General features: G+C 46.3%; 1 protein-coding gene across 5 annotated transcripts in view; it reads right to left on the reverse strand.

Annotated features, from left to right (window-relative positions):
• Positions 1-19,997, reverse strand: part of ATR (ATR serine/threonine kinase) — a 368,882-nt gene that overhangs the window by 161,914 nt on the left and 186,971 nt on the right. For all 5 annotated transcript variants that reach the window (XM_029617054.1, XM_029617056.1, XM_029617057.1 and 2 more), the window contains exons 22-23: positions 14,197-14,322; positions 12,536-12,742 (exon numbers count right to left, since the gene is read on the reverse strand). In XM_029617054.1, coding sequence (XP_029472914.1) covers positions 12,536-12,742; positions 14,197-14,322 — 333 coding nt within the window. The remainder of the gene's footprint in view (positions 1-12,535; positions 12,743-14,196; positions 14,323-19,997) is intronic.

The raw sequence follows: 19,997 nt of genomic DNA on the forward strand, positions 1-19,997 counted from the left end.
CCCCCTCCCACCCCACCTCCTGTTCCAGGTGCTTCTAGTCCAGACACTACTGCAAACTCCATCTCACTGATTCTGGCAGAGTCAGCCACTTGTAAAAAACCTGTGACTGGGGATTCCATCTGGAAAGTAAGGCCCTTAGCAGAGGACAAGTGTGCCCTCACCCACAGCATTAGATCAAAAGCCGCTGCCATGGACCCAAGAACTTGGATGTAGGACCACACAGTCAGATTTGTGGCCAATCCAAATACCTAAACTTGGCCACACAATTTCTGAAAGGAAAAGTGATTAATACCTGTTAATTTTCATTCCTTAAGTGACACAGATCAGTCCAGACACATAGGTTTTTCCTCACTACCAGCAGATACAGACAGAGAAGAAAGGTTTTCCTGTATCATGGTATGTAAGACAACGTGCATTTATAGTCACTCACTCAGTATGAACTGTACCCAAGCAGAAAACTAAGAAAACCACAACTGCCATCCCCACTTCCAAATGAGGAAAATAAGACATTCTGGGCCTCACAGCCCCCACTAACTACCAACGGGAAACACACTGTGGCTTCAGCCAGGGCATTGAGATCCTCCTGAGCTGACGCTTGGTGTCAACTGCTGGAAAAAAGTTGCCTCTTCACTACTCTCCAAGCACTGAAATCCAGCCATCCAGTCTGTTTTTTTAAGCCTTAAAGGCACAGCTCCCCAGAAAGAAACTAGACAATAAAAAATTATACTTTCCTGCTGCCAGTCTGGCCAGGGAGCCCAGATACTCAGTGAATGAGAGAAAGACTGTGTAGGGAAACAGAAGAGCCAGTCTCCTAGTTTTCAAATTCCCTCACCTTCTCCGAGGATCACCGACCCTCTACTTGTCCTACTCTGCCTGGGGAATAGCCCCTCAACAGAGCCTAGTACCCCTGAGAGCAATTTGTCATGCACTTTTTTTTGTTTGACTGCAGAGTTTGCATCTCTACCATCCACTGGAGACAAAAAATACTGAGCAACTGCAGGTAACACACTGTCTTAAATACCACTGGTACAGGAAGGCTTTTCTTCTGCCTCCATCTACTGGTAGTGGAGAAAAACCCATGCGTCTGGAATGATCTAGGGGACAATAAGGAATTCTCTGGTCCATCAAATGAACTTTGACCCATCTTCTTATTGATCTGCGTTCCCAGATACTCCAACGTCTGAAGATTGCTCTTGGGGAAATTGACAATCCACCCCAAGTCAAGCAACAACTGTATGACCAACTGAAAGGCCTATACACTCTCCTAATAAAACTTCGCCCATATCAATCGTTCATCCAGATATGGATGAACCAAGACACCTTCTTTCTGCAGAACCGCAGCCACTACCACCATCACTTTCAAGGTGGTTTTCGGAGCAGTTGTCAGACCAAAAGACAGCACCTGGAACTGCTGCCCCAGCACTGCAAAACTGAAGAAGTATTGATGATTTTTCCAGACTGGAATGCGAAGATAAGCCTTTGTCAAGTCCAGACGCCAGAATTTCTCCTTTATGCACTGCCATAATCAGCAAAAGCAAGATTTCCATTCTAAAGTGAGCTTTTAAGAAATTAACTTGCTTGAGGTCCAGAATGGGGCAAAAAGTTCACTTTTTTTTTTTTTTTTTATAAACAAAAAATAAATCGAGTAGCGGACTAAACCATACCACCGCATGCAAGTCAAGCAGCCTCTAACACAGCCTCTTTTTTTCCTTGACTGAATGACAAGGGGAAACCATAAAAGCATCAAAAACCAGGCAAGCAAACTCCAGAGCGCATCCATTCTTCACAATTTCTAGGAACAATTGGCCCATGATTTGGCCCCACCTCTGGTAAAACAGAGACAGTCTGCCATCTCTCTCTGGCACCAGAGATAGGGCCCCATGGCTCTTAGCTCAACAGAGGGATGGAGCAGAAGCTTTCACATTTGGAAGAACTGCCCTTTTTTTTTTTTTTTTTTTTTTTTTTTAATATTGTATGGACCCCACTCAACTGAGGGCGAGAGGAGTAGTCTTTCCCCTCAGGAGCTCCAAAAATCTGTATTGTTCGACCTACTAGGTCCAAGTCTACAGCAAAGGATTGCTTGCCTAACATCTGCTGGAGACAGAGAATACTGGCAAGCTGGTGTCAGCATTGATGCTTACAAGGAGTGACATCAGCGAGCCTCTTGATCTCTGTCTCCATCTGTTAGCTGGCGTATATAACCTACTGGTCTGGACTGATCTGACTGGATGAAAAGCAGCGTGAGCTTTTGAGATTACATTATGTCCTTTTCACAAAAGTTATGCATGCTATGTTAGTCAAATGTATTACAATTTACAAAGATTATTATCAAATATTTCAATATTATAAGTTTCTTTATTCATTCACCAAAACTTACAAAAACACCAGACTCTGGCTACTAAACAATAAAGAGATGCTGGTATTGAATATTTGATAAAGCAGAGTTGCTTACCTATAACAGGTATTCTCCTAGGACAGCAGGATGTTAGTCCTCACATATGGTTGACATCATCGGATGGAGCCCAGCTCGGAAAACTTATGTCAAAGTTTCTAGAACTTTGACTAGGTACATTGAGCATGTCCAGCATGCCCTATAACACGCATCCACGCGGGGGTCCCTCTTCAGGCTCATAACATAGAATTACAATAAAAATAAAATAATAAACAGGAGAAACTCAACTTTTATTGGGTGGTGGGCAGGTTTTGTGAAGACTAACATCCTGCTGTCCTAGGAGAACACCTGTTAAAGATAAGCAACTCTGCTTTCTCCTAGGACAAGTAGGATGATACTCCTCACACATGGGTGAACCCCTTGCTGAAGGTTGCTCCCCAACACAAAAAAGAGGACGAACAGACACCAATCAGGTGCCAAAGGGGACAACAAACACAGTGCTGTTGGTAACAGAGGAGGAGACAGCCTGAACCCAAACAAAGAGTCCTAGGCAGGGAGAGTTGGGTCCTACACCTCAAAAAAATTCCGGAGAACAGACCGGCTAAATCTACTGTCATGACAGCCATCTCTATCCAGACAGTAGTGTGATGCGAATGTGTGGAGAGAACTCCACATCGCATCCTTGCAGATCTCCTCCACGGGAACTGCTCATAAGTGAGCCTCCGACGTTGCTATAGCTCTGACAGAATGAGCCTTCACATGAGCCCCAAGATGCAGTCCCACCTGGGCATAACAGAAGGAGATGCAATCTGCTAGCCAATTGGATAGTGTCTGTTTGGCAACGGTAACTCCCAATCTATTCCTGTCAAAAGAGATGAAAAGTTGGGTGGACTGTCTACGGGCTTCTGTTTGTGCCAGGCAGAAGGTTAAGGCTCTCTTGCAATCCAAACTGTGCAGTACTCGTTCGCCTTGGTGCGCATGGGGCCTAGGAAAAATATTGGCAGGATGATTGATTAGTTAAGATGGAAATCCATCACAACCTTAGGTAGGAACTTAGGGTACGTACGCAGGACTACCCTGTCATGATAAAACTCAGTGTAAGGTGGATAAGTCACTAAGGCCTGGAGCTCACTGACCCTGTATGCTGAAGTGACTACCACCAAAAATATGACAATCCAGGTCAGGTACTTCAGGTCACTGGTGCACAGCGGCTCAAACAGAGCTTTCATCAGCTGAGCAAAAAACCACATTGAGGTCCCAAGACACACTAGGAGGCCATGAAGCATAAAACTATGGGCTGAACAGAGATGGGTGCACCATCTACAACTCGGTGGTATGCGCCAATAGCTCGTAGGTGGACTCTTAACAGATTTGTTTTTTAAGCCAGCCTCCAACAGATGCAGAAGGTAATCAAGCAGTTTTTGTGTGTGGCAAGAGAACAGATCTAGGACCTTCTGCTCACACCACACAGAAAACCTCCTCCACTTCAGTCCATAGGGCTTTCTAGTAGCTACCAAGACCTGAGACACATCGTCAGAGAAATCAATGATGATGAATATGTCTGATATGGAACAGACTGACAGAGGCCGGTCCCCGGCGCCCCTATCTGCTGGCAGCATCGACGGAGCTCGACAAAGCCTAAAGAAGAGGCAAAAACGAGAAACAGTGATGGCGGGCCACCAATGCCAGTGGGCACTGAGGCACTGCTGCCATGGAGGTGGAGGTAAGGAAGCAAAATAAAACTTACTGAACAGCTGAAAAATCTGGCTGGAAGCTAAAGGGGAACCAGAAAGAGACCTGCGCCGGGAAAAGACACAAAAGGGATTGAAAACAATATCGGTGAAAAAAGTTTTCCAAGGCAATTTAAAAAAAAAAAAAAAAAAAAAGTACCACAAACTTTGAGAAACCTTGATGCGAAAGGCTCTGCGGAAGAGAGAATGAAGAGGGACCCCACATGGACGCATGGTATAGGCCATGCTGGGTATGCTCAGTGTACCTAGTCAAAGTTCTAGAAACTGACATTTTTCCGTGCCAGGCTCCATCCGATGTAGGAAAATTGGTCCTTACCTGCTAATTTTCATTCCTGTAGTACCACAGATCAGTCCAGACTCCTGGGTTTTGCCTCCCCTCCAGCAGATGAATACAGAGAAGTTTGAACGGACTCTGCCCTATACCCTGAGGTGCCACCTAGAGTCTGTCAGTATTACACTGTACCCAAGCAGAAAGATTAAACCATAACTTCCACTATAACAAAACTTCCCCCGAAGAGCAGAGGGAATGAAACCTGTAATGTTACTAACAAACTATCCCCATACTCACACCCTGTAAGGGGGGCATACATTATGAGAACATTTGATAAATCTGAAAAATATGAAATAAATAACGACCGAGCATACTCCGTTTCCCCCAACTCCGAAATGGGCGGGACTCTGGACTGATCCGTGGTACTACAGGAACGAAAATTAGCAGGTAAGGACCAATTTTCCTTTCCTTTCCCTGTACATACCCGGATCAGTCCAGACTCCTGGGATGTACCAAAGCTTCCCCTAACCAGGGTGGGACTGAGAGGGTCCCGCTCAGAGTACACTGGCCCCGAAGGAACCGGGCTCTGGGACCCGGACATCCAGGCGATAATGTCTGGCAAAAGTGTGTGTATATTTCCAAGTAGCCGCCCTGCAAATTTGCTGCGGTGACACCTGCTGACATTCCGCCCACGAGGCCACTTGTGATTGAGTAGAATGAGCCCGAAGACCCACTGGGATCGGACGGCCCTGAACTAGGTATGCAGAGATGATGGCTTCCTTTACCCAGCGCGCAATAGTGGCCCTTGAAGCTTTTTGACCCCTCCTGGGGCCATTCCATAGGACGAAAAGATGGTCCGCGAGACGGAAACTGTTCGTAACCTCCAAATAACGCAACAACACTCGTTTCACATCCAACTTCCTTAGATCCCTAGACTCGGAAGTAGAAGAATCCAGGTCTGCAAAGGAAGGGAGCTCCACCGACTGATTCAAATGAAAGGACGACGCCACTTTCGGGAGAAAGGAGGGAACTGTCCACAAGGATACCCCTGCCTCAGTAATCCGTAGGAAAGACTCCCTGCAAGATAAGGCCTGAAACTCCGATACACGCCTTGCTGAGGAGATAGCTATGAGGAAGACCACTTTCCATGTCAGATCCTTCAGGGTCGCTCGCTTCAATGGCTTGAAAGGCGCATTACAGAGGGCGCGGAGGACCAGATTCAGCTTCCATGAGGGACAGGGATTCCGAACCAGAGGATGCAGATGCTTAGCCCCACGCAGAAAACGACCCACATCTGGATGAGATTATGGGCAACACCCTGCACCTTACCTTGAAAACAACCAAGGGCCGCCACCTGGACTTGTAGGGAATTAAAGGCCAACCCCTTAGCTAGACCTGCCTGCAAAAAGGCCAGAACCAGGTCTCAAAAACACCCCAAAATCTGACGTACGCCATGGAGGTAGAAGATTTGCGAGACTGTAAGAGCGTGGCAATCACTGCATCCAAGTAACCCTTACTCCTTAACCTCCGCCTTTCAAAATCCATGCCGCTAGACAGAAGAGATCTGCCTCTCGTAAACAAACGGGGCCTTGGTGCAGAAGATTCGGAGACGGATGAAAGCTCAGAGGTCCATCCACTGCTAGGTTCACAAGGTCCGCAAACCATGGGTGACGCGGCCATTCTGGCGCCACTAATACCACTTCGTCTGGATGAGCTTCGATGCGACGCAGAACCTTGCCGACCACCGGCCAAGGTGGAAATACATACAACAGAATGTCCTTTGGCCAGGTTAGGACCAGAGCATCCATGCCCTCTGCTCCTGGCTCCCGTCGCCGACTGAAGAATTGTGGAGCCTTGGCATTGCGGTATGTCACCATCAGGTCCATGGAGGGCGTGATCCAGTAGTTGCACAGAAGACGAAAAGGCCTTTCCGGAGAGTTCCCACTCCCCCGGGTCCAGCTGGTGGCAGCTGAGAAAAATCGGCTTGCACATTGCCCACTCTGGCTATGTGAGAGGCTGCTATCTTGTGCAGGTGCTGCTCCACACAGCTGATCAAGAGCTGGGCCTCTATTGCCACTGGTCGACTCTTGGTTCTGCCTTGACGAATGATGTAGACCACTGTCATCGCGTTGTCGGAGAGCACTCTTACTGATGTTCCCTTTACCAAGGGAAAGAGGGCCTGTAGAGTTAACCGAACCGCTCTGGTCTCCAACCAGGACGACTCCATTCCTGACCACTGGCCTTGCACAGCTCTCCCCCGACAGACTGCTCCCCAACTGGTAAGACTTGCATCGGTGGTTACCACTGTCCAAGAGGGAATTTCTAAGTCCACTCCCCGACGCAAATTGTCCAGGAGAAGCCACCAAACAAGACTGGAACGCCCGGAGTCTGTCAGTGATAGGAGAAGATAAAATTGTTCGGAGAGCTGATTCTAACAGGAGAGCAATGCTGACTGAAGAGGCCTCATACAAGCAAAGGCCCATGGGACCAGATCGAGAGTGGAAGCCATTGAACCGAGGACCTGTAAATAATGCCAGACTCTGGGACGAGGCATGGAAAGCAAAGACTCCACCTGAGTTTGCACCTTGATAAGTCTCTCCTTGGTAAGGAAAACCTTGCCCAAGAGGGTGTCAAACCGAGCACCCAAAAACTCCAAGGACTGGGAAGGAACTAGATGGCTCTTGTCCTGATTGACAACCCAGCCTAGCGAGCTCAACTGCTGTAGGACCCGATGTACCACTTTCCAGCAAAGGTCCTCAGACTGCTCGAATCAGCCAATCATCCAGGCAAGGATGCACTAGGATACCCTCTCTCCGGAGAGCCGCTGCTACAACCACCATTACTTTGGTGAATACCCTGGGTGCCATTGCCAGACCGAAAGACAGGGCACAAAATTGAAAGTGATGCCAGAGGATAGCAAACTGCAGAAACTTTTGATGGTTGAGGCAGATGGGTATGTGCAAACACGCCTCGGTCAGGTCTAGAGACACCAAGAACTCTCCCCTGTGAATGGATGCTATCACAGAACAAAGAGTTTCCTTGCGAAATCGAGGCACCCTTAGGGTCCGATTGACCCTCTTTAAGTCGAGGATGGGTCGGAAAGTACCTTCCTTTTTGGGTACCACGAAGTAAATGGAGTAGCGACCATGCCTGAGCTCTCCTGCGGGTATTGGTAACTATGACACCCAAGTCCTGTAGTCGTCTTAGGGTGTCGTACACAGCCAGACGTTTTTGCTTGTAAGAGCATGGGGAAACCATGGGGGGAGGCTTAAAATCTAAAGCCATGTTCTATTATATTTAGGACCCACTGGTCGGAGGTCCAACTGGTCCCCTCCCCTAGAAAAAAGGGACAGCCTGCCCCCTATCTTTGGTATGGGGGAGTGAACCGGCATTGCTTCAATGTGAGGACTTGAGACCCCCATGTGCCTGTGGGGGTCTGTCTCTCCCAGGACGTCAGCCTCAAAAGGACTGATTCCAGGAGTGTTGCCGGCTTATGGACTTTGTTCTCTCTCAGAGACTTAATCATGTCCTCCAATTGCTGGCCAAAGAGCAGCTTTCCCTTAAATGGCAAGGATCCCAGCTGGGCTTTTGAAGAAACATCTGCAGACCAGTTCCTGAGCCATAGGGCCGAGACTGCCGAAAGCATAGTCCTGCCCGAAGTACAAAGGAGATCATAAAGCGCATCTGGACTGTAAGCAACCGTGGCCTCCAGCCGACCGGCCTGAACAGCATCTGCATCAGAAAGGGATGCAGCCGATTGTAAGTGCTGCACCCAGCGGACGCTAGCTCTCAGTGCAAAACTGCTGCACATGGCGGCACGGACACTGAGAGCCAAGACTTCAAACATCTTCTTAAGCTACAACTCTAATTTGCGATCCTGCAAATCCTTAAGGGCTGTGGCTCCGGTCACCGGGATGGCGGTCTTTTTTGTCACTGCGAAAATCGCCGCATCCACTTTGGGCACTTTGAGGAGGTCCAAGGCTTCCTCTGGTAGCGGGAACAATTTGTCCATAGCTCAGCTGACTTTCAAGCCCAAGTCCAGAGTGTCCCATTCGTGAAATAATAGGTCAGTAACTGACATATGGAAGGGAAAAGACCGAGCTGGACCCCTGAGTCTGACCATTACCAGATTCACAGCGCCCAGCTGTGAATCTTCCTGAAGGACCTCAACCCCCAACTCTTCCAGAATAGCCGGAATAAGCGTACCACCTTTGGGTCATCACCTTCAACCATTGGTGTGCCAGCTTGCTTGGTAGACTGGAGCTGGCTATCCTGATCAGGTCCCTGAGGATCCTGCGGGTGGGTCTCCTCCCTATCTGAATGCTCTGAAGATGAATTGTCCGCTGGACAAGAAACAGATCGGAGGGGCCGTTTGGACTTTGTGGACCCCATCCCCGGTGGGGCCTTGGAGCGCTTATGGGTCAAGATGGCGTCCCTGCCCCCCTCTGAAGGCACTGGAGCTGAACGAGGAACCCTGCTACCATGCTTTCTAGCTGCTTTCCGAGGCTTAAAGGCCTTGTGGAGCAGCAAAACAAATTTGTCAGAGAACGACGAGGAAGAATTATCAGAGGCCCACCCAGAGCCATCTATTGATGAGCGCTCTTAGTTCACCTGCAAATTGCCCCCCCCCCCACCCCGGAGGCCACAAGCCGCCGTGAAAATGGTGGTGGGGAATTGCCTTCCCTCAAGGCTGCTTGCTCTTGTGCCCTGAAAGTTTGTAAGATAGCCTCCGTTCCCGCGCTAAGCAGGAACGGGTCTGAGGGCTGATCCAGATTGTCGGGCCTCCCGGGCTCTCGGCGCACCTGAGAACTGCCATCGCGGGAAGATTCAGTCACCGCCCTCCCCTCTGGAGAGGCAGTCCAAGCAAATACCGGCCCTTGAGAGTCACGCGCGCTCCCACACACTGAGCAGGCCGCACCATGCGGCATAATAAATGGACTAAATTTAGAACGGGAGCTCGGCGGTTGCAGGGCAAGCTGAGAGGTAGTGGCGGGGGGTGGGGGGGGAGGAACGAAGAGGACGCTGGGCCGTGAAAGTAATAAAAAAATTTCCTCGTTCATACTGTCGGCTTTTTTTTTTTTGTAAAACAAAACAGAAGCGCTGCCCGCCCTCTGAAGGTGAGTGAACCGGGCTCCCTGGTATCTCCCTCAGTTGCCGCCAAGGGCAGTTTACTGGGTTCTCAACCCTCTGCTCCTCAGCCTCTATTACCAGGGGGGATGGTTCCACCAGGACCTGACAACTCCCTGGGAGGCGTAAAGTATCTCAGTTTTTACTTTTTTTTTTTTTTTCCTGTTAAGATCTAAAAACTAAACTAAATCCTCACAATAATTTAAGCCTTAGAACCAATCTAAGCTATAAACCAATTCTAGCTAATCCAGACTGAAGGGATTTGCACCTCCACCGTCTGCTGGAGACAGAGAAATACTGACAGACTCTAGGTGGTACCTCAGGGTATAGGGCAGAGTCCGTTCAAACTTCTCTGTCTCCATCTGCTGGAGGGGAGGCAAAACCCAGGAGTCTGGACTGATCCGGGTACATATAGGGAACACTCATTTTTGAGGAGTACCACCCTGCTTGTCCTAGGAGAATGTCATATGCATGAATAGAGCTACAATTTATCTGATTTTGTTAGATTAAAAAATATTCAACAAAAGGCTCAGTTTGGACCTTTAGAATAAGTAGACATCACAGATGATTACCGTATTTTTCGCTTCATAAGACGCACTTTTTTTCCCCCAAAAGTGGGGGGAAAATGTATGTACGTCTTATGGAGCGAATATAAAAAAAACAAAACAACCCACACCCTCCTGACTCCCCCAAGACCTGCCGACTTAATTTACCGCAACCCCCCACCCTCCTGACCCCCCCAAGACCTGCCAAACGTCCCTGGTGGTCCAGCGGGGGTCCAGGAGCGGTCCGGGAACGATCTCCTGGGCGTGGGCCGTCGGCTGCCAGTAATCAAAATGGCGCCGACGGCCCTTTGCCCTCACTATGTCACTGGGACCGACCGCTGCTATTGGTCGGTCTCAGTGACATAGTGAGGGCAAAGGGCCATCGGCGCCATTTTGATTACTGGCAGCAGACGGCCCACGCCCAGGAGATCGTTCCCGGACCGCTCCTGGACCCCCGCTGGACCACCAGGGACGTTTGGCAGGTCTTGGGGGGGTCAGGAGGGTGGGGGGTTGCGGTAAATTAAGTCGGCAGGTCTTGGGGGAGTCAGGAGGGTGGGGGTTGTTAATTTAAAGGGTTGGGATGGGGGTTTTTTGGGGGGGGAGGGGTTCCCAGAGAAAAAAGTTTTCTGATCTGGGAAGTGGACCGAAATGGCCCTCCCCAGACCCGAAAACAAAATGGGGAGAAAAAAAAAAGCTATGCACTCCCCTAATTTGCTCCATAAGACGCCCAGACGCAGAGCCGGTTTAGCACAATTTTTATTTTTTTTTAATTTTCCCCCTCTGAATCCTAGGTGCGTCTTATGGTCAGGTGCATCTTATGGAGCGAAAAATACGGTATATAACAAATTGCAATATGCCCATAATCTCTAATTCAAGATGGTGTGATCCAGCACTCTAATTAGACAGCATGAAAGTGTAGGACTAATACTGGGAATGGTACAGCAGGAGCTGTGCCAACTTCTCCATACTCATCAACCTTGGTTGGCACTGTACCAGCTATTCCAGTCCGGGATCTCTCAGAACGCCAGTTCATTCTGTGACCGGTGTGTGTGAATTACTGTTTGGCAATGGGAGACAACCAAACTACTTACATCTGAATTAGACCAGGATTGGGCATTCCTGGGGGGGGGGGGGAAGGGGGCAGAGGGGGGTCCTGGTTAGATCAGTGAAGAAAATAAATGCGTACAGATGACAATTTAATTTATGTATGCACTTTTCCAGCAAAGTTCTACCTGTAGAGAAAGAAGGTGCAGGTGACAGCGCATACTTTATACCCATGACAAGTTTCAAAGCAAACATATGTACCCTGCTTTGAGAATTGGTGCAAAACCCATGGGTGAAAAACAAAACAAAAAAAGTACATAGATCTTTGTCCCAATGTATACAGTTTGAAAACTGCCTTTATAATCTATAGCACAACAGAAGTTTATAAAACTACAAACACAATCGCACATCACTTACTACTGAGAAGCACACCGCTTACTTTACAAAATGAAACCATCCTCCCTCCCCCAGTCTTTTGGAATTTATTCAAACCATCTCTACTAAAATACACAGATTTTCCCATAGAAAGAATCTCAGACACATTAGATGCCCAATCATAACCAAGGATGGCAATAGGTCCTTCTAATTTAAAGCTATTCTAATTGAAGTAAGGGCCGTACGGACGAAAATCAAACTACCGGTAGATCCTTTCAACATAGTATTTTCAGAAGCAGCTTAAATTGTAAAGAACAGTTCAATTTTAGTTCTTATTATATTATTTATAATTTTAAGTACCTGTTCCTAGAATGTCATTTTTTAAATAGTGCCAAATCATGTTAATATATGGACTATATTCTCTCACACCTTTATCACTCAGAGGAGGAGAACAAGAAAACCCATTTTAGAGAGACTTAAGAGTAGATTTTAAAAGTAGCGCACACGCGGTTCCTGGTGCGCACACACGGACGCACCGATTTTATAACACGAGCGCACGCTATAAAATCCACTGGCCGTGTGCACATTTGCGCCGAACTTTAGTAAATTACATGCGGCGACGCAACCAGAGCTCCCCAAGTTCCCTACCTTTGCCAAAACTTCTTCCCTCTTCCTACCCACCCCCTAAACCCTTCCTATCTACTAATTTTATTTTGTTTTATTACTTGCTGCTCCTCCTTTTACCGAGGGCCCTCATTTACATAAATTTATTTACTGGATCACTCGCCCACTCTCCCGCCAAGTTTTCTGTATCGCCCGTAATTCTCCCAAAGAATTTAGATTAATTCATAGAACACCAGCATTTTACTGTATGCCTCCGACTTTCTTTACCACTCTCATGAGCACAGCCGGCAGATTTCTTGAGGAAGATTTTCACTAAATTTACAGGGGCTAAAGAGGTCCATCTACCACATCCTCTCAAGAATCTCTGCTTTAGGAAGGGCACGGGTTTACCCTAGAAATCATTTACCACAAAAGTAGACCCTTTCCCCTGGGTATCACTTGTTGAGAAGTCCAGTCTGCCTGGGTCGATGGCTCCCAGCTCTCCTAGACACTCCCCACAGAGGAGGCGAGCATGAGCGTTTGCATCCTGACAGCCAATTAAAAGCACTGTCACCAGCTGGGAGATAACAGGCTCCACTGTCTCACTCTCCGTCGCGTATTTCACCAATTCTGCCTAAAAGTGCATAAGCAATAAAGATAGTATAAACCAGGGTTATTTTGTTGCTGTGGAAACCATCTTAGCAGCTGGTGAACTCCAACACTCACAGAGCCCCATTTACTAAGCAATTCACATCAGCCCAAAAGATCTAGCACTCATATGGTTTTTGTGTTGAAAGAAAGATATCTGCACTTCACCCAGATCATCTTTTGCTGTTCTTTCTGGCAGGCCGATGCAATATCGGCACGCGTTAAATGGTCACTCATGATTGAACGCCCGCTCCCTTAAGGCGCGCCGATCCACCCCTCTGGGGGGGGCCCAATGCAAAATGCAAATGGGCTGCCGTGGTAAAAAGGAGGCGCTAAGGGGAAATTGAGCGCCCCTAGTGCCTCCTCGGCAGCGAGCGCCCGGGAAAGGTGACTGTCAGCCACGGGTTAGGAAAATGGATGTTCATTAACTGAGCGTCCTTTTTCCTAACCTGACTGCTGGTACCCTTTTTTTTTTTTTTAAAGTAGTATTTTCTGCTTTTCTGGATTCTTCTTGGGCTCCTCCGAAATTAATGCCTGCTCGGGGCAGGCATTAATTTTGGCAAGTAAAAATGTGTGTGTCAGGCGCACTTTTTTTTTTTTGCATCGGGGAAATAGATAATAGCTTCATCAACCTGCATTTGCATGTGATGAGCGCTATTTTCTACATGCACGATTGGATGCGTTTTGGACGCGCTAACCCCTGTTTTGCATCGGGGGTTATGGGCACACGTCCAGTCGCAGGTTGAGCCGTGCGCTGCAGCCAACGCATGGTATTGCATCGGCCTGTGGTTGCCTGCAGCACCTTTTCACATACGGCACTCTGAAAAATGTTAGAAACTGTTTTGCATGGAATGAAGAATTGTACCAGCACTCTGCCACAGGATTATTTCACAAATTGTTGCTACAAGTTGGCAGGTGATACAGCCATTGCAAATTTTAGGACATCTAATCCAATCTTCAGTGATGGTCAACGTCCTACTTTACCACAAAAATGGGAAGACTAGGTCTGTTTTCCTTGCAAAAGACTGGATCTCATGCATTTGGCCAAATCGTGAGGCTGATGTAATAAAGGTATACCATGCTGTGTGCACAAACTTTACTCCCGTTGTAACAAGTTTTGCACACACATTAATGCTCCTCCATGCAAATCTCATGTTAATGAATGCATTAGCTATCACTCACTATTGCAGAGGTGCATAGACTTAACTCACATTTTTTTAATGCAGCAATTTAACTCCCAGTCAAAGATGGAATAAAGTTTCCAGGGCCAATGTTAGTCTATGGGGGTGAAGCTGGAGTTGGCAGACTAATAATCTGAATGTAAAATATATAATATCGAATGTTATAACATTTATTCTAATCCCCATTAAATTCATGGAGGAAGAATCTTTTATGCCAATTGGTTAGTAGCGCAGATCACTTGAATATCACATACCGCACCTGGTTTTTGTACAATGTTTCCTTCAAGCTAGTAAGAGCATGGATACGAACATCAACATTCTCGTGCTGAATGGCTTTCATGGAGAGCTGCAGGGCTGTCTGCAAGTCAGTGCTCTTTGAGGTCTCCTGCACAACACAAACCAGACTCCTGAAAACCTGCACTCAAAACAGCTTCTTTTGATCTGGTGTCACAAAACATTCCTGTTAAAGCAGGTTCCACATGAAGAGAACACCCACTATCATTTTAACTATATTTATTTTCTTTATTGCTATAATTTGTTTAATGATTATGCTATTCTGTGATGCACAATAGTTTAATCTGAAACACATTAAAAACAACAGACGTGTTTTGTCTGATCGCCCATGTTTTCTTAAAATGCTACACATCTTACAAATTCTGCCAGGGGTATGTAAACTTTTCAGCACAACTGTCTATATGATTGTCTGCAAAGGTTTAGGCATTCCTGGTCAAACTATGTTTCAAATAATCTCTAAATGAATAACAGTTGATACAACCTCTACATGATAAAGTTAAACATCTTTCTGTAATTTTTTCATACTAAATTGCTATTTGCTGATTTTAACAGATTGAAAATAATAAAACCATGAACATGGCATGTGCAAAGTTTGGACATCCTTCCGGCTAATTCATTACTTTTTTTTAAAAAGTTGAAAATAAGGCACAAATAGTTGATTGACTCGTTAGGCTTTTAATTAGTCAGGTGAATACACTTCCATGGTTGAAAACATTTTCTGACCATTCTAAACTTTTAGATTGTGATTGTTATGCTGTATACTTTCAACAACCATGGGTTCCTCTCAGCAGTAGTTGTCCAACCATTTGAAAATGAAGATAATTCACTCTTACAAAGCATGGGAAGGTTATTAAAAAAAACAAAAAAAAAACTCTTTAAAGCAGGGGTACCCGAACTTTCAGGAAACACAGACCCCCTTTCAGCTTCAAAATGTTTCACGTACCTTCACGTCTCTTTTATTTTTGTATGCTATAATAAAATAAATAATGAGATGCACTTCAGAACCACTCATATTGTATAAAAGTTTGATCTAAGGAAGACGCCCACTTATTTCTGGTACACGAGGTTAGGACCCCCAAAACTTCATTGTGAGGATCTAGAAGTCCCAACTCCCGACGTTTTGTCCTTTCCTTGCCCAAAAGTACCAATACTGACTAAAGAAGCAAGACTTCTGACTCCCCGAGGTTTTCCCCGGGAAAAATTTTCTAAAGTTGCAAAATCCGGAGATGCTGTACACTTCTTACTTTGGGATGCTGGGGGTTCAGAGACATGGCTAGAACACAGGGCCTCCTGCGTCATACAAAAAGTTTGCAGACTTTTAGACAATTCCATCCATGAAGGGGCGGATAAATCCATTCCAGGCATCAGTGGAGCAGGCAAACTTATGCTAGAGGACAACTCATTGGGATTTCGAAGGACAGGGAAAAAGACAACTCCCTTATCTTGCTCTCTCCAAGGAGGCCTCTGACAATCCTCCCAACCCCTACAGGTCGGGGGGGGGGGGCATTTTCCACTGGCTCCAAAGCCTGAGACCTTCCAGCCAGCGTGAAATCCCTTGTGGAGACCTCCCCCAGACTGTGGTGCATGTACGGTACAATTTCTAATGATTGTCTGCCTGTACAGTACTCTTGCTGCAAGCAGTACACAGAACATAAGAACATAAGAACATGCCATACTGGGTCAGACCAAGGGTCCATCAAGCCCAGCATCCTGTTTCCAGCAGTGGCCAATCCAGGCCACAAGAACCTGGCAAGTACCCAAAAACTAAGTATATTCCATGTTACCATTGCTAGTAATAGCAGTGGCTATTTTCTAAGTTATCTTAATTAATAGCAGATAATGGACTTCTCTTCCAAGAACTTATCCAATCCTTTTTTAAACTCAGCTACACTAACTGCACTAACCACATCCTCTGCAACAAATTCCAGAGTTTTATTGTGCGTTGAGTGAAAAAGAACTTTCTCCGATTAGTTTTAAATGTGCCCCATGCTAACTTCATGGAGTGCCCCCTAGTCTTTCTACTATCCGAAAGAGTAAATAACCGATTCACATCTACCCGTTCTAGACCTCTCATGATTTTAAACACCTCTATCATATCCCCCCTCAGCCGTCTCTTCTCCAAGCTGAAAAGTCCTAACCTCTTTAGTCTTTCCTCATAGGGGAGCTGTTCCATTCCCCTTATCATTTTGGTAGCCCTTCTCTGTACCTTCTCCATCACAATTATAGCTTTTTTGAGATGCAGTAACCAGAATGATACACAGTATTCAAGGTGCGGTCTCACCATGGAGCGATACAGAGGCATTATGACATTTTCCATTTTATTCACCATTCCCTGTCTAATAATTCCCAACATTCTGTTTGCTTTTTTGACTGCCGCAGCACACTGAACCGACGATTTCAATGTGTTATCCACTATGACGCCTAGTTCTCTTTCTTGGGTTGTAGCACCTAAAATGGAACCTAACATTGTGTAACTATAGCATGGGTTATTTTTCCCTATATGCATCACCTTGCACTTATCCACATTAAATTTCATCTGCCATTTTGATGCCCAATTTTCCAGTCTCACAAGGTCTTCCTGCAATTTATCACAATCTGCTTGTGATTTAACTACTCTGAACAATTTTGTATCATCTGCAAATTTGATTATCTCACTCATCGTATTTCTTTCCAGATCATTTATAAATACATTGAAAAGTAAGGGTCCCAATACAGATCCCTGAGGCACTCCACTGCCCACTCCCTTCCACTGAGAAAATTGTCCATTTAATCCTATTCTCTGTTTCCTGTCTTTTAGCCAGTTTGCAATCCACGAAAGTACAATGCCTCCTATCCCATGACTTTTTAGTTTTCTTAGAGGCCTCTCATGCAGAAATTTGTCGAACACCTTCTGAAAATCCAAATATATCACATCTCCCAGTTCACCTTTGGCCACGTTTATTCACCCCTTCAAAAAAATGAAGATTTGTGAAGCAAGACTTCCCTTGGGTAAATCCATGCTGGCTGTGTCCCATCAAACCATGTCTATCTAAATATTTTGTGATTTTATTCTTTATGACAGTTTCCATGATTTTTCCCAGCACTGAAGTCAGGCTCACCGGTCTATAGTTTCCTGGATCACACCGGATGCGGTTTTAATTATCGGGGTTTCATTGGCCATCTTCCAATCTTCAGGTACATCAGATGATTTTAATGATAGGTTACAAATTATTACTAATAGGTCTGAAATTTCATTTTTAGTTCTTTCAGAACCATAGGGTGTATACCATCTGGTCCAGGTGATTTACCACTCTTCAGTTTGTCAATCAGGCCTACCACATCTTCCAGGTTCACTGAGATTTGGTTCAGTTGATCTGAATCATCACCCATGAAAACCTTCTCCAGAACAGGTCTCTCTCCAATATCCTCTTCATTAAACACAGAAGCAAAGAAATTGTTTAATCTTTCCACGATGGCCTTATCTTCTCTAAGTGCCCTTTTAACCCCTTGATCATCCAGCGGTCCAACTGACTCCCTTGCAGGCTTTCTGCTTCGGACATTTTTTAAAAAGTTTTTATTGTGAGTTTTTGCCTCTATGGCCAACTTCTTTCATATTTTCTCTTAGCCTGTCTTATCAGTGTCTTACATTTAACTTGCCAATGCTTATGCTTTATCCTATTTTCTTCTGATGGATGCTTCTTCCAATTTTTGAATTCTGGCAGACTGATGTCAATGCAGGAATAAATGAAGGTGACATCAGCAAGTTCTGATCTCTGTCTCAATCTGCTGGTTGATGTGCATAACCCAGTTATATGGACTGGCCATGCCTGGATGAATGGATTCAATTAAATATCAACATATTCTATAAGCTATTGTATTACAATCAGTGAAGAAGCTTAAGCAGAAAAGAGGTTGGGTATTTCAACAAGACAACAATCTGAAACATACCTCAAAATTAATCACGAAGTACTTATAGGAAAGAAAGATGAAAGTTCTGGAAAAGCCTACACATTTCCCAGACTTTAATATTATTGAAAATCTGTTCTCAAACATATAGTGCGTGCAAGAAGAACTAAAGATATTTATGAACTAGAAGAGTTCTACAAGGAAATGTGGGAAAAAATTCCAAAAGAAGGGAGACCACGTGATGTGGTGAATGCAGAAGGTAGTCTTCCCTGAGGCTCCGGGCGCCATCCCCCGGAATCCAACATCATCAGGATCCCAACCTGTTCCTTCTCCATGCGAAACCTGTTGTGAGTAACCAGACTATCTGCTAACGTGATTTGCAAGATTGTTGAATGGGTATGACAACATGAACTGCAAAAAAGGAGAAGGAAAGGCCTACAAGCATAGAGGGGAAAATGGCCACCAACAAAATGCCGGTGCGGCAAGTGGCTCTGAATGACTCAACTGTAACGGGGCTGACTAATGTGGTGGTAACAGCACTGGCAACCCGCTTTGACGACTTATCTGCCCAGATTGTCGCCTCCCAAAATCGAGAATGCAGAGGAAAATACTTCTTAGGGATCTTCTTGTCCTCAGGCAACTTGTTACCTTCGACTCCCCCAATTGCTTCATGAGCTGCCCCAGATTCTTTCCAAACAGCAGCTTCCCCTTAAAGTGCAGGTTAGACAGATGAGCCTTAGACCACACATCCGCCAACCAATTTCTCAACCACAGAAGCCTCCTCGCAGCAACCGCCGATACCATGCTCCTGGCAGAAGTCCGAATCAAGTCGTGCAGGGTATCTGCCACATAGGCTGCTCCCGCTTCCAAGTACGCTGCTTGAGCCGCCTCCATTGTCATTCCTGACCTATTATTGTGCTCCTTTTGAACCCAGCACAAACAGGCTCTCTGCATCAGGCTCTTGCAATCCGCCACACGCAGGGGCCGAAACTTCAAACAGCCTTTTAAGGAGGATTTCCAGTTTACAATCCTGAATATCCTTCAAGGCCGTTGCACCTGCCACCAGAATGGTAGTCGTCTTGGTAACTGCAGATACCTTGCATCCACCTTGGGGATATTCCTCGACTCCAGGGTCTGCTCTGGCAAAGGATACAATTTGGCCATAGCTCTGGCCACCTTCAAGCCCATCTCAGGAGACTCCTACTTCCGATTCATCAACTTCTTCACCATCTTCGACAATGGGAAAGCCTTAGGGGATCCCCGCAATCCCTCCAGGACTGGGTTCACTCCCTCAATGTCTGACTCCTCCTAAGCGACCTTAATCCCCAGCTCCTCCAGAACCTGGGGGGGGATCAGTGGCCCAACTCCTCCCTGCAGAACTAGCAGACCATCCGAGGATCATCCCCGTCCACCGTTGAAATCTCATCCGGATCCTACAAAGGATCCCCTCCAGCACTGATAGGCTCCTGACCCGGATCCTATAAAGGATCCAGCAATGCACCAGCAGGGTCCCTGACTGGGCTATGGAAGGGGCATCTGAGGTGGCAATTAACAATTGACGCAGGATTTCATGATGGTCCTTAAGCTGGGCCACTGCGTCCTGGATCTTGTCCCCAAACAGGTTTTCTCCTGTACAGGGGAGATCAGCCAATTTGTCCTGCACCTCTGGGCATAGGTCGGAGGCTTTGAGCCAGGCCCAGAGTCTGGCACTAATTCCGGCTGTCGAGACTCTGGATGCTATCTCGAAAGAGTCATAGGCTGCTCTGACCTCATGTTTTCCAGCCTCTAATCCTTTTTGGAGGATGGAGGCTAAGCCCTCTTGGAATTGCCGTGGTAGGGTCTCTGAAAATTCCTGGACCTGTTTCCAGAGATTCCTATTAT

Source organism: Rhinatrema bivittatum, chromosome 9 (genome assembly GCF_901001135.1).
Source record: "Rhinatrema bivittatum chromosome 9, aRhiBiv1.1, whole genome shotgun sequence".
NCBI lineage: Eukaryota > Metazoa > Chordata > Amphibia > Gymnophiona > Rhinatrematidae > Rhinatrema > Rhinatrema bivittatum.